The 14695-nt window shown below is 55.2% G+C and overlaps 3 protein-coding genes across 3 annotated transcripts; all 3 read left to right on the top strand.

Annotated features, from left to right (window-relative positions):
• Positions 1-639: 639 nt before the first annotated feature.
• CkaCkLH20_00419 (uncharacterized protein) lies at positions 640-1233 on the top strand (the record flags this gene model as incomplete). The annotated part of the gene is made up of 1 exon (XM_038883139.1): positions 640-1233. The coding sequence occupies one exon, from the start codon at positions 640-642 to the stop codon at positions 1231-1233; it is 594 nt and encodes a 197-aa protein (XP_038751844.1).
• Positions 1234-3271: 2038 nt separating this feature from the next.
• On the top strand, positions 3272-6634 carry CkaCkLH20_00418 (uncharacterized protein; the record flags this gene model as incomplete). The annotated part of the gene is made up of 1 exon (XM_038883138.1): positions 3272-6634. One exon carries the CDS (start codon positions 3272-3274, stop codon positions 6632-6634), a length of 3363 nt encoding a protein of 1120 aa, XP_038751843.1.
• A 4490-nt stretch (positions 6635-11124) lies between these two features.
• On the top strand, positions 11125-13072 carry CkaCkLH20_00417 (ferric reductase transmembrane component 5; the record flags this gene model as incomplete). Its single annotated transcript, XM_038883137.1, has 4 exons — positions 11125-11327; positions 11394-11555; positions 11609-12483; positions 12537-13072. The coding sequence occupies 4 exons, from the start codon at positions 11125-11127 to the stop codon at positions 13070-13072; spliced, it is 1776 nt and encodes a 591-aa protein (XP_038751842.1).
• Positions 13073-14695: the final 1623 nt, after the last annotated feature.

Genomic DNA, 14695 nt, shown 5'->3' with positions numbered 1-14695 from the left:
TTCCTCTTCTCAGAATTCGGTTGTCTTGGCAAGGCTTATCCATCGACGAAGACGGATATAGTTGAATGATACCGACATCTCACTCCCTGATTCCACACCTCGGCGTCGGTTCTCCGATCGCTGACAACGGCAGAGACCTTCTCGAATTTCAAATCGAAAAACTCTCTTGCATTCCTCTGATTTCTTGGCCCCAAGAACCGTTTCTGTTTCCAAGTGGAAGACGCGAGCTGAGGGAGGCCGGGACGAAAAGAACAATATCCCTTTCTTTGTTTGGTGGAAAGCAGAGCTTCTGCCTCAACGCTGCCACTCACCTCTCACAACCAACTTCTTTGTTCGAAGGACCTCAGCTCTCACAGACAGCTCTCAGTTGCGAAGGACAGGGTTCATATTCGATTATGAGCTTCTACTAGAGCTCTCTCGAATAGTAATCAACGCCCTTGCGTCAAAACCCAGCACAAAAGGGGAAGGAAGGGAGGAAACCCCTCCTTCTCGACGCCACATCTCGTAAGGCAGTGCAGCTCAACCACCACCACCAAGGCCGTTTTCGTCCAAGTTCAGGTTCAGCAGCGACAAACATTCCCCCGAAAAAAAGGCCAAGCCAAGCGCCGTTCGGGCCAAACAAGTATTGTGCGATCACCAATGAGCCGTCTCTCGAAGACAGACGTCGTCGCCCCTGTCACGCAAACCGTCAACGCCCTGCTCCTGCGCACCTTCGCCCTCCTCCAGACGACGCCGCTGACCAGCGCGACGCTCCGCCTGGCGCTGGGAGCGGCCGACGAGGCCCTCTCCATCGCGACGCGCCTGTGCCGCTTCGACCTCGAGCCGCGCGCCCAGCTCTTCCGCGGCCATGTGCTGCGCTGCTGGGGCCGCTGGCACGAGGCCTGGCGGGCCTACATCCGCGCGGCTAGCGCGAGGGGGGCCGGGTACTCGGGGACGGATATCAAGGCTCTGACGGACGAGTGCCTGGAGATGATGATGATTCAGAGCGAGCGGGATCCCGAGAGGCAGAGGATGATGATGAGGAAGAAGGGAGCGAGGATGGTGAGGTTTGAGGTCGATGAAGAGGGTTCTGGGGACGAGACGGATGGGGATGCGTCTGACGAGAGTGCGGCGACTAAGATGTATCTTCTTCTGAATGGGAGCGGAGAGGTGGTTGGGAGTCGGGAGAGTTTGCCGGACTTGAGATCTGTCAGGGGCAGAGGGTCTGTCACGAGGTCACCGACACCTGAATGAGAGATGTAGTCGCAGGGCATGTCAGAAGACGGGGTAGAATACGACCATGAGAAGCTGTCGCGTTTCTCAATGACGAAGAACACTGATGAGAAGCCATACTCGGTCGCTCAGATATTCCATTGTGCGGTGCCCCTGTACGTCTCGCCTTTGTCGATGCTCCTCCGACGGTTTATTCTCATCACTCAAGAGCTGAGGGTGCTTTATTACCTGCGGCGGGATCCCTGCGGTCTTTGACGGTCTGATATCCCTTCCAAACAATGTCTACTGAAAACGTCGGCACAATTGAACTGACGATAAAATGATGCGGACGGCTATAATCAACGTTGGAGGATGCTGCCTCAAATCTTGGAGTTGATAATGCTATAGAAATGTTGATGTCTCTCGACAAAGTTTTGGTTTCACCCCTTCTTCATCTACGAAGTCCTTCTCTTTAGATTGAATTTCCTGTATTCTCATAGTACTTTGAAGACCTGCGTACGAAATCGAAATGAGGGAAAACATAAAAGATATTTTCTCCAGGGGGCGGGGCGATCGCCGAAGAAGCAGCCAGCCAACATCACCCATTGTCGACCCTCCCTCCAACGACTCACGCAGCTCGAGCATCTCGCCGGTGCCCGTATTGAACGAACGCGGGGCTGAACGGTCTGTCTCTGCAGCTACTGTGACAGCACGCCGGACCGAATCAGCAACCTACGCTCCCATCGCCCGGAAACCGGTGCCGAGCCATGACTTGATCAGTCCTCTCGAACTCGGCGCCGGTGAAGGCAGCAGCGTGTCGTCAAACAACGCGGCTCGGCCTCCAAGACTTGAGAGTCGTCGTGCCAGCCACACAGGGCGTTATGGTGACCTCCATTCGGGGGTTTCCAGAGCTGAGAGGCCCACCACGGCTCGTGCAGCTTCGACCGGGCGTCATGCCTCATTTCAAGGGCAACCTGATGAGATAAGGGGAAGCAATCGAGGCATGTCCGGCAGCAGTCAAGTCGGCGGCGGCGGTGGTGGTGCAAGTTTTGTGCCACCATCTCGACGAACGAGTGTCGAGCGTGCCCTACCTCCTCCTCCACCTCAGACGTCGGATTCCGTATTGCGGTCTGAAACCGGGAGTAGAAGGGGTCATCGAATCCCATCCGCCGGAAATCAAGGAGGTAGCAGTGCAAGCTCTCTGCCACCATCTCGACAGACTAGCCTTGACCGTGCACTGCCTCCTACTCCTACTCCTCCTCCTCGAACTCGGGCTTCGGATTCTCTACCGCGTTCTGATGGCGACACTGGAAGACGCCATCGAGGCCCGTCGGTTGGTAGTCAGGGAGTTGGTGGTGTGAGTTCTCTGCCACCATCTCGACAAACCAGTCGCGACCATCCACTGCCTCCTATTCCGCCTCAGACGTCGGATTCCCCATCACAGTCTGACGACGAGACTGGAGCAAGCCATCGAGACTCATCCGACGGCAGTCAGGGCGGCGGTGGCGTAAATTCTCCGTCATCGTCCCAACGAACCATTGTTGAACGACCGCTAACTCCTCCTCGACCTCGGACGCCGGAACTCGTATCGCTGTGTAACGAGTCACTCGATGGTCAATCGCCATCCGGCGGCCGTCAAGGAGGAGGCGGTGCGAGTCCTCGGCCCCCGTCTCGACAAGGTGACCTTGGCCGTTCATTACATCCTGTTCCATCTCAGAGGGTGGATTTTCTTGGCGACGAGACAGCCCGTCAACGATGGCCTTCTCTTACCGATCCGGCGGCTCCTCCACGTCCACTGCCCGAGATTCCCGAGGGTTCACCGCCTCGGAGCCCTACGAGGCTTCGGCCTGCTGACCAAGAATCAGTGAACCTGGTGTTCTTCTCTCCCCAAAGAAGAAATCCCGCCCAGCTTGCCCCTGCGGTGGGAGGGGAAGGTTCTGGACAGCCTTCCTCCACTACTGCCGAAGACAACAGTGCGGCAGTTATCTCTACTCCCAACCTGGCGCCGACAGCACCAGCTGAATCCTCCGCACAGGGTCAGGAATCACCCGCCAGACCCGGCCGAACATATAGATATGTCATGGAGGATGATTCTTCTTCAGAAGAGGCACCGGAATCCCCTTTCACGCCACCTGGGCCGATTCCCAACCCAATCGTATACCAGAATCGTTTAGAACCCCAAAGCGGCACCCCCACGCCACGAAACGCTTCCGCCTCAGAGTCTCGGGATACCTCTGGGAACTTGCCGCAGTTTCCTACACTGGAGCCCACTCCCATCACCGCCATCGACATCCAAAACGCTCTCGCAGGGTTCGTGAACTCCGACGACAACGACGACGACGACCGGACACCCATCGCACAGCAGCCCTCGGCACCTATCGCACAGCAACCCTCGACACCTCCCTTCCCAGACCCCGACTCTCCTACTCTCAGAATCTACAAGACCGAACCACCCCGAACCGGCCCCGGCTTCAACGGCAGCGTCGCCCCCGTTCCCCCTCCCGACGCCCATAACCGTTCGCACATCTGGATTCGTCCTCATCGTATTCCAGAAGATGAAGAGTTCATGATTCCGACGGAGTACAACGACCTCTTCACCCTCACAGATGCCACGAGGGAGTCCATGATGCCTCGGACGCACCGCTACCCAGATTACGCACGTGACGAAGAAGCCCGCCGGCGCAAGCTCGACTTCGAAGCCAAGACGGGCGAGACCATGTCCGACGAGGACTACTACTCCCTCTTCGACCAGACGACCTCGACGGGCGGCATGCTCTCGACGCTGCTCGAGTTCATGCAGGGGCGCGAGTACGTCAAGGCGGCGCACGTCAACCGCATCATTCACCAGATGAACCGCATGATGTACGAATCCGCCCAGGAGGAGGCGCGGCTGAGGCACAGGAGGAAGCTGGAGTGCGATTCCCTCCGGCGCCAGCTCAAGGATAGCGAGGAGAGGTGCAGTGATCTGCGAAAGACGGTGGGCTTTATCAAGGGTAGAACGACGGCGTTGGGCGAGGTGGCGAGCTCGTCGAAGCGGATAAGCGAGATATCCGAGAAGGAGGACGACCACATCCGCGAGAACATGGGCCACTGGGTCGATTCTGATGGCGCATCCGCGAGGGTCGAGGAGGACTTTAGGAAGTGGCAGGTTTTGGACAACAACTTGATGAGTCGTCTCGATGAACGTCAGCAGATCGAAGATACGATCGAGGATGAGCGCAGCATCTCGGCAGAAGACCTGGTCCGGCTCAGAGACGCAGACGCCACTATCGAGAAGCAACGCAAAGAATTCCAAAAGTGGATGGAGCATAGGACCAAGAACCTCATCGAATGGCTCGAGGTCAACGACGACGACGATGAGAGCGAGGCCAAGGCGGTGTTGAACGGTATTCATCAAGAGCTGGTTAAAGAGGGGAAAATACTGAACCAGGCCTACGACAGCCTCAAGAGCGTCGCGGGTCTTCAACTCTCGCAGCGGGAGTTGCGCAACCGACCGCTGATCGACGTGTCCGAACAAGTCCCGTCTGACCAGGCCCTTTCTGATAGTAACATCTACGAGGACTCTCTCGGCGCCGATCCGGATACTCCGAGACAAGTTTCTCCGTCGTCATTGGAAGACGACTCGGAAGGCAGCACTTCAGAAAAGTCGGACGCAACGGTTGTTGCCCCACGCGAGGACGCCGACTGCGCCGGCTGCCGTAGACGAGACCGACAGCTGCGGGAGAAGGACCGGAAGATTCAAGAACAGACGAACCAGCTCAGGGTCGGTTTCCACAACTGGACTCAGTTGAGTAGAAAGGCAGAACAGCTCCGGTTGGCGCTCACGCGTTGCAATAACGACAGCATCGAGGATGCCCTTCGCCACATCACCAACTACAGAACTCTGATATTCAGGGACTTCTACGACGAAATGGCCCACTTGGAAAGGATATTCAACATGCAGGTCGATCGAGCTGAAGAGCACGCCGCCCTTTTCATCAAACCGATCGAACACCTACAGGAGGGAGGTGGGCCGGAGGAGATACTGAAGCAACTCGAGGCGATGGGCAGCTCGGTCGAGTCGCTCGCCGACGCATCCCGTGTTGTCCAGCAGAAGTTTAGCGACCAACTGAAGAAGATGTGGTCGGAGCACAAGGAGAAGTTCTACGAAGTCACCCAGGAAAATGTCGACGACGCACAACGCCAGAGGGACCTGATCAAGAACTTGAAGAAGCAAGTCGCGGAGCTGACGGAGCACGCCCAGGGAAGCCTGGAGCATGACGCGCAGGAGAGTTTCCGCGTCGCGGCGGCGCTCGAGAAACAGATGAAGGCCAAGATCGGCCAGATCCGGGACAAGGTCCAGCGCTACAGGGACGAGATCAGGAGGCAGCAGAAGCAGTGCGATGCCGACCAATCTTCGACGCAGAGCGCTGATCCTGAAGTGGCCAGAGAGCTGAAGAAGAAAGAGAAGGAATTGAGGAATCTCGACCGTCAGTGCACAAAGGCTGCACAGCTGATTGGAAGAATGGAAACCGACCTCGAGAATGCGAAAGAACTTGCGAATGTACGAAAACAAGACGCCTCGGTGCTGGCTGAACAAGTGGCGGACTTGCAACTGCAACTCGAGGAAAGAGACGAGACCGAGCGTTGGTCGTTGTGGGATGGCACCGCCGTCGACGTTACCGATACCTCCGACCCCGAAACTCTGCGCCGGAGCAGGGTTGCCCAGCTGCAAAAGGCTCTTCTGGAAGCAGTCGGCAAAGTCGAGAACCGCGCGCAGAGCCAAGCAACTGTAAAGCCCAGAGTTCCTTCAGTCACGAAGCGCATGAGGAGTCTTGTAGTGCAGAAAATTCGGAAAAGCGAACAGAAGGATTCAACCGCGACAACCGAGGAGGACATCGATGGCTTTTGGAGACTGGTCGACTTCCAGAGACGAAGAGCAGATGTGGTGTCCCTCCTCCGCCGCAACCAATTCCAGCATGCTAAGGAGCAGCTTTGCGAGCTGGAAAAGTGGAATCACTCGCGCGGGAAGTGGCATGTCGAGTCCTATGCAGTCGAGGTCAGCCGGTCGTTGAACTATCTCCAGGCATACGCCAACGTGAAGCTCGTGCCGGTCCAGCGGCAGGCGGATGTCCTTGATGTTGCAAACGAGACTCTGGAAAGCGCCAAAAGCCATTTCGTGGCCGCAGAGAGGGGCAATCCAGACGCTGAACACGAGCGAGTATGGATGGCTTTGAGAAGCCATTTGGAGTTTGAAGTACAGAAGACGGTCGAAGAGATTCAGAAGTGCGACTGCAAGCACAAGACACAAGCTTGTGGGAAGCACGAGGAGAATGGTGCTGGAGTAAGGTACCATCACTTCATGACAGTGGACGGCGAAGATGGGGAGATCCAGTTGCCGGAGTCAGCGTTCAACTCGCTGGATCCGTACAGCTACAGGCTAGATACTATCGCTGAGGAGTAGGAGTTTTGAATTGTAGGTTCGAGGTGGTTTCGAGGATGGGATATGTGTTGTACGGTTGATCGGCGTCATGGCGGAGTCTCGGGAGCTTGGGAGATTGTCAAATGAGGGCAAATGCCAAGGATTTGTTTGTTATTTTGGCTTGGTCGATTCGTAATCTCTTAGATAGCCTAGTGTCATCGCATCGTCTTGCTTGCGAAGGTGTTGAGATGTTCTTGCTGTGAGTTTGAGGCTTCGGTGGCGTTTGACTCTCACTCCGGTTGTCAGCGCAGAGAACTGATTCATGTGTTTCCCTGTTGACCGGGACGGCGCGAAGCATGTTGATGAAGCGGCCTCCTCATGGATGAGTGCAGATTGGACGTTGGAACGAGATGTGGAATCCGCCAATGACGATTCGGTTGCAGGAGGTTAGTGGAGGCTGATGTTGGAAGAGGACGAGAAGTCAAATTGATAACTGGAAGCGAGTGTGGGGCCGGAGCTGGCACATTAGAGGAGTACATGTCTTAGCGGTGATATTGTGTGGATATAGAAGTACTCGCTATCACACGATACCAAGGGTCTTAGTGCACTCACCCGCGCGGTTGTTGTCTTCCTTGATTGCCCACGGCGCCAATGCATTCCTCAAACTCTTCTCAACGCCATCTACAACTTTACCATGGACTCTCCTCCACTTACGTGCTCAGCCTTCCGCGCCCCTTCGGCTTGCCGTGCCTGGCGATAGGTCGAATCTCGTCTCGTCCACCCCCAACATATCCCGGCGATAACATCCCGAACCTTGTCTCGGGAACGGCATATCCTCGAGCCTCATCTGCGTCGCCAGTCGTCAACTGTCTCAGCTCCAACGTGGGCATGGGAATGGACGTTCCATATCAAGCGAAGTAGGGGTGGGTACGATGCGATATGCGATGTGATGTGGCCGGCATGCAGCGACAAACCAAACGCAACCCAGGACATTCGCCTGGTAAGGGAGGGCGCCTTACGAAAACAAATCTCTGTTTGGCGTGCTTCGCAATCTGTCGCCTCCCTCCAGCCAGCACACGTGGGACACAGAAAAAGAAACATGCCCTCAAGATCCAGGAGTTGACGTTGAAGCTGGACCCATCAGAACCTTGCGATAGGAAACACCGCCTGGAGATGCCTGCCAACTGATCTCCTGTTATTGCACCGAATCCGGTATTTTAGTCTATCCAGAGGTATGATGGAAGTGGACCACGACGGCCGCTGTAGCAAGACAATGTCTTCTTCGACACATTGGACCTTTTGCAAAGGTCCCCAGCCAAGTCCACGATGCAGAAGCGAGAGAAACGGGCAACTCGTTAGACCAAAGTCTGGATCGTCTGGAACGCGATGCAACGCAAATCTTTGCACGATACAACCGCATCCCAGGTCGGAGCAGCTATTTGTCCGCCTGCCACTAACCACCCAACCGGCCTCGACAGTCCAGTGTCACCGACCGAAAAGTCTACCTCATGCCACTCGCCGCCGCCTTCTCCATCAGATTGATTAGATTGATTGACATGGCCAAGGCCCATTGGATGGCCCTTGCCGTTTGGCTTTCTGATTTCACTCTCCTTGACACTGTACGCACTTTTGGTTCTCGTCTCCTCGTCTCCGGTTTTCTTTTTGCCAAACCGCGGCTGCTTCCGGCGATGGGGACGGCAACGAGCACAAGCAACGGGAGGGAGACGCTTGGTGACGAGTCTGAACCGGCCAGAGGCACCAAACGCCTGGCTAGCCGCGTCGCATCGCATCATCTCACATTTTTTGCGTTCCTGACTCTGACGCATCACCAACCTATCATGCCAAGAACGGATGACGAGACTGGTTGCGCAGGCCTGGCCTGGTCTGGACAAGGGCCCACGCCACTCACTCACTCCGCGGCCCCCGTCCTCCCGCTCTCCCGTGGACCCGATCTTTGCTAGTCCATCACCGGCTCCGGTCTTCAGCTCGACGAAACCCCAACTGGAACGGCATCTCCCACCATCGGGCGCACGCGAAATCCCGCCAAGGGTCGAACGAGTGACGACCTACCCTTCTCGGGGAATAGGCGCGGTCTGTTCTGTGCGTCGAAGATCACGACGACGACGGGCGGGACACGGCTCAAACGAGGAAAGCCGCGACCATGCCAGGGTCACTCATCCAGTAGGTGACTACGGATACGGAGGACAAGCTGGCAAGTGCCACTGTCACTAACGGGGACGGGGACAGCTCAGCAATGGACTCGAGCTTGCACCGAGAAACACGGGCCGTACGACGGCGTCTACAACCTTGTTTCTGTCCCATCTAGGCAAGTCAATCTATCCTGCAAGATGCAGATAGGCACCGTGATACCGGGAGCTCCACCTCGAATGCCACAGCCTGGAGGCAGATTGGTGCCGAAGAATGGTGCTTGTTGATTCCAACAATTCCCACGACCGTGACGGCGTCTGGTTTGTGGGGTAAATGTGTCTCTCATGAGTCTTGATTCTCTCACTCTCTCCTCTCTGCTCGAATTCTCGGCGTTGTCTCGTTCCTTTCGTGGTTGGCTTAATTTACCCAAATTATGTCAACACCCCCCGGACTTCCGTCTTTGGCTGCGAAGCGAGGGAGTCCGAGTCCTGGTGCGGCCCCAAGTTGACGGCCGACGGTTCACGGCACGCAGGAGCAGTAGCAGTAGCAGTAATTACATGTCGACGCCCGGGGTAAAGCATCCCGTCCCAATCCGCCCCCTTTGTCCCCAGCATCCCGCGCCACAAAACCACTCTACTTCAACCTCAATCGACGTCGCTTGCCTTCTGCTGTGCGTTTCCTACTGCCCCCTCGCCATACCTTGCCTTGGTTGTTGAGGTGTCAGTCAGACCCCCGAGACTGAGGGCTTTGTCAAGCTGACAAAACTGAGGCAGCCAACCGGCCAAGATGGAGCTAGATATTGCGGCCCTCTGTTTCTGGTAGGGAACCCCATATCACGATCTAGATTTTTTCTTTCTTCCGTGGCCCATCCCGTGCAACTCACCCAAGCAAACATTCTCCCCGTGCCCCTTCGCTTGCCTTCCCGCCATCCTAGCTCCCTTTTTGCGGGGAGCTGTTGGCGTGCTGGTTACACCGGCTACTAGCAGCAAACCCCTCGTCGAGGCTTGGGGTTGTCAACCTGTCATTGGGCCTCGTCCGGATACACTCAGATGTGAAAGAATATCGGTTGGGTGACAGGTGAATCCTCTCAAGCAGCTATCCAGAGACCGTGTCGAAGTTCTCTGCCTTGACCAAGGAAGGCTTACTAGGTTTGGCCCCTCCCGGCCGGCAAGGCCGCAGTAGGGGCCATGTTCATGTTATTACACCGGCACAGGAACCCGTCCAGCTGGGGAACGTAACGCTTGTCTCACATGGGGATGGACTTGACAAGTTGCCCTGGCATGAAGGGTCTCAGAGGGTGCTGTGTAAGTGCGTGGTAAGCAGAGTAGATGGTTCGAAGAAGGGTGCATGGTCAAACGGGCGGCAATGCCCATGATGGGAAGGTCTGGGACGCGAGAAGCCATTGCGACATGTCTCCCAGAGTTTGGGCGGTTCTTCGACTGCTGTCATACCCTCCCTACGCTTCGTCTTATCATGAGGTTACGGTTTGGAGGCTAAGAAAGGAACAGATGGGAAGAAAACGCCACCAGGTGCAAGCCACGAAGGGGAGGTCAACCGCTTTCATCCTTGCCAACGTGTAAGTGGGAAGCTGCAGATGAAGGTGTAAGTTTGCAGAGCAATGAGAGGAGAAGTACATGACACTGGGCCCTTTCAACATATTGTTTTTGTCCCTGCTCTTCTGACAAAATGCCTACCTTACCTTAGTAACGCCCTTTTTTCTTCACCCCACCCTCTTTACTTCAGTAAATACACCTCAGTTCGTCTGAATGAGGCAAGCATGGGGGCTTTAGACAACCAAGGCAGGAACGCACTGTGGGACCAGAAGAAGTTGGTTGCTTCTTCACAAGCCCGGATCCCTTCTTGCTTAAACCCTGCAAAACTCTTTTCACTTGTACTTTTAATCGAGCAAGTGAAAGTGAAGGAGGCACTTTACTTATCTTCACCTTAGGAGTAGCTGCAACCTACTTTGCTGCACCTCACCTTGTCTGGCCGTTGTCCCATCTGCTGCCCTCCTCCACTTGCCTTATTTACACCCACACAGCCAGCACAATATTCACCTCACATTCACTTACATGCTTTCTTCCTCCCTTAGCTGCTATCTGCACTCAGGTCGTCTGGACTGGGCTCTTTCCTTCCTCAACCCACACTTCTTGAGCCATCTTAAATTTCAAAGACCGTCCACACTTTCCACCACGACCTCACCTTCTCACCACTCACCCTCATCACTCACCTTCCACCTCACTACAACAACACCTCAGTCATAACTTGGAATATTACCCGTTGTTGTGTGCTGGACTTGGAAGGTCTTCTTCACCTTGCACGCGCTGCATATTTTTCCGCTGCTGCTGAACATCCTTACATCACTCAACCACACATCATCAGCCATGGCCGGAGGTCCTGGTGCGTATCCTGTTGCATTTGCAACGCGGATGCGCATGAACCATGAGGTTGTTACATGGTTTGCTGGTATCCTGAGTGGTCTCATGGGCATCTTCATCATCTTTCATCTGAGCCGCCTGGTCGCGCAGAAGACTGGCCTTGCGTCAAAGCTTTCAGGTCCCGCAAAGCCCTTCGTCTTTGTGTCCAGGTAAGACTGAAGAAAATCTCCATCTCACCAAGGGTCGCACGATTTCGGGAACTAACCAGAATCCAGAATCGTCCGCAGATTTTCGGTCCTCAAGTTCCCTGGCCTTCCATCTGTTGGTCATGCTTTTGTTGCCACCACCTATATCATCGTCAACATCGTTCTCCAACTTACCTATCTCGATACTTCGGTTCTGCCCTACATCACGGTTATTGCTGCTCGAGCTGGATGGTATCTACTCTGCCCTACCTGACTATCTTTGGGAAGGAGACTAACATGCCCAGGCTGGCCATCGCCAACATCGTCTTCGTCATCTTCCTCAGCCTGAAGAATACTCCCTTGGGCTACCTTACCGCCTGGTCCTACGAGCGCCTCAATGTCCTTCATCAGGTTGCAGGCTACGTTACGATGGCCCTGATTATCGTACACGGTGCCACATACTCCTCGTACTTCATCCAGGCGAACAACGCTGCACGACTCCTAGTCCACGAGGAGATCTACGGTATCGCCGCCGGCTTTACCTTCCTCACCCTGGTCTTGGCTGGCGCAATCGTGCGATTCTGGTACTACGAGCTTTTCTACATCCTCCACGTGTCTTTCTTCATCATTTCGATGGTCCTGGCTGGACTTCACCAACCTGAGATGACCAAGAAGATGCTCATTGCCACGGCCTTGGGCTCCGCTTTGTGGATGTTCGATCGTCTCATCCGAGTTCTACGGGTCGTCTACTACAGCTTCAACAACACTGCGACTCTCTACCCTCTGCCCCACGGTGGCACTCGCGTTGTTCTCAAGAAGCCGCCTCTCCTTGCGAGCTCTGGCGAACACTGCTTCTTGTGGATTCCTAAGATCCGGGCCCTGGAGATGCATCCGTTCACTATCGCGAACATGGATCCCCTCGAGTTCGTCATCAACTCTTACGATGGCTTCACTCGCGACCTCCACGAGTACGCAACCCGTAACCCCGGGACCACAGTCAAGGCCTCAGTGGAAGGTTCATATGGCACGTTCCCGAACCCGGCAGACTACGACAAGATTGTCCTGGTTGCCGGTGGCAGCGGTGCGAGCTTCACTTTCGGCATGGCCCTGAACCTTCTCAAGAGGATTACTCAGGGATCGAAGCAAAGCATCGTGTTTGTTTGGATGGTCAAGGATCCTGGTAAGTCCTGCGAGACACTTACCCAATGAGGAAAAAAGGTTAACATCTCTCAGCTCGTCTCGAATGGTTCTCAAACTCCCTTGCCACGATCCGTCACACCCTGAACTCATCGGTTCAACTCTACGTCACTCGGAACCCTGGAAGTCAGACATCTTCCCAGGAGAACGTGACTAATGTGACAGAAAGATCGCGTTCTGGCACCGTGTCCTCTGAGGCGTCAGGACCCTTCACGGTTTCGTCCGAGAAGCACGACGAGAAGCACGCCCCGCGACTCCCATCAAAGGTTCTTACTCGAACAATTTCGGACCCCGAAAAATCCGGCAACGAGTCCGAACTCACCACCCCGACTTCTCCGGTTCAGCAGGTCGAGCTCGGTCCCAGCATCCACGGCATTCCTATCAACTTTGGCCGTCCTGACGTCTCTAAGATCATCACGAAGGCTATCGAGGAGACACCTGCCGACCAGCGTGTTCTTGTCATGGGATGTGGCCCGGAGACTTTGATGACCCAGGTGCGCAACACTGCCGCCATGCACATCCGCCCATCCGGCCCTGCTGTCGAGCTACACTGTGAGCAGTTTGGCTGGTAAATCTTCTGCTTCTTTTTCTTCTTCTTCCCTTGAGGACGTCCTGCGTCGGGGGCAACCCTGAATGCATGCACCTTCAGTTCTTTCTTGTGCATAATTGCAAATTTTTCCCTGTTGTTGTTGGAGTAAATAAGGGCTAGGGATTGGTCTTGCATTTTCGGCAGCTTTGAAGGATGGATATGCCTTCGACGTTTGGAAAGCTGCATCGCGTTCATACCCTACAGTACTACGGCCTCGTGGCCACCTGTATTTCGCAGGTCACAAGAGATACACTTGATACTCGCATTACCCGATTCATCATGACAGTGTAAATCTGCCATTGAAAAGTGAGAGCCCCTGGATGCCATCCGTATCGCCAATCAACCCACTCGCCGATATCAACGATGCAAAACGCGGCAATGGATAACCTCTACCCCAACAGCCCGCGGCGATCGACGCAAGGACCACCCGTTCCCTTCTCACGCCGTAGACATGACCGTTAGATCTCGTCCTCCCCATCATCGCCAAGGCGGTGGCCGCGCCCGCGTTCCCCGAATCGTCCCAGTCCACTCGCCTTCCTTCCCATCCCGGAACAGCCTCTACCGCAGACCTAACCCACGAAACGAAGACACAAAACCATGCGAAAAAGCATAATTCTCGCACTTCCACCTTGACGATCGTGATGTCTGCCGTCATCATCACGGACGAGGGTGGCATCCAATCAGGCACTCGTCGTAAGGATGATTAGTCTTGTCTGGTGACACTACTCGTAAGGATGACATGGCTCGTCACCGTGACTGGAGGTCGAAAGTAACGCACGTCTCTGACACTAACTACCACTTACACATACGCGCGCGCGAGAGAGGCGGAAACAGAACACACTTTGAACGACATGCTTCTACCTCCATCGTCCAAACAAGCCAAGAAAAGTCATCGCAATACACACCACACACACACACACACACACACACACACACACACACACACACACACACACACACACACACACCACCCACTGACAGCCCGTCGCCCGGCAGCATCCGAAGCGAGTCTACTAAGCCACCCTTCCATCCCGCGACGGGATTAGGAAAGGCGGATTCTCTGTTGTGAAATACCGTCGGTTGAAGGTTCCGAAAAGCTGGGGGGCGGGCTGGGGTGTGAGTAGGAACAGCACGACACCGCTTTGGCCCAAGAAGTCTGGATGCGTCGTAACCGAGGGCTTGGGTTATCACGGGGTGGTGATCACCGGGCCAAGCATCAATATAAACACGACCCGGATTATCGAAGTGCAGCCGTTGATGTAATGTCGAGTTTTGGTGGTTGGCGTTGTTGTGTGGTTGTGCGGTTGATGGGGGAACTCGGCACGGAGGCTGTTGTCCCGTGGCGTGCCGTGTCTTGAGTGCATGGGCTCGGCGCCCGAGTCGGGCTCTCTGATCGGCTACGTCGAGGGAGGAGTTCGACGTGGAATGGTCCAGATGGAAGGGATTGTGATTCCGGCTTGAAAGGGGACATGAGCTTGATGAAGGACTTAACTAGCTCTGGGCGCGACCAGAAACTTGCGTTAGTGGAGGGCCGTTGAAGAAGTCGTTGTCCGACCGTGACCGCTTGAGATGGCAATATCACATCTGGACCTAACGCATCCAATTA

This window comes from Colletotrichum karsti (assembly GCF_011947395.1).
Source record: "Colletotrichum karsti strain CkLH20 chromosome Unknown Scaffold1, whole genome shotgun sequence".
Lineage (NCBI taxonomy): Eukaryota > Fungi > Ascomycota > Sordariomycetes > Glomerellales > Glomerellaceae > Colletotrichum > Colletotrichum karsti.
The sequence above is the reverse complement of the archived record's forward strand: the minus strand, read 5'-3'. Positions and strand labels throughout refer to the sequence as shown.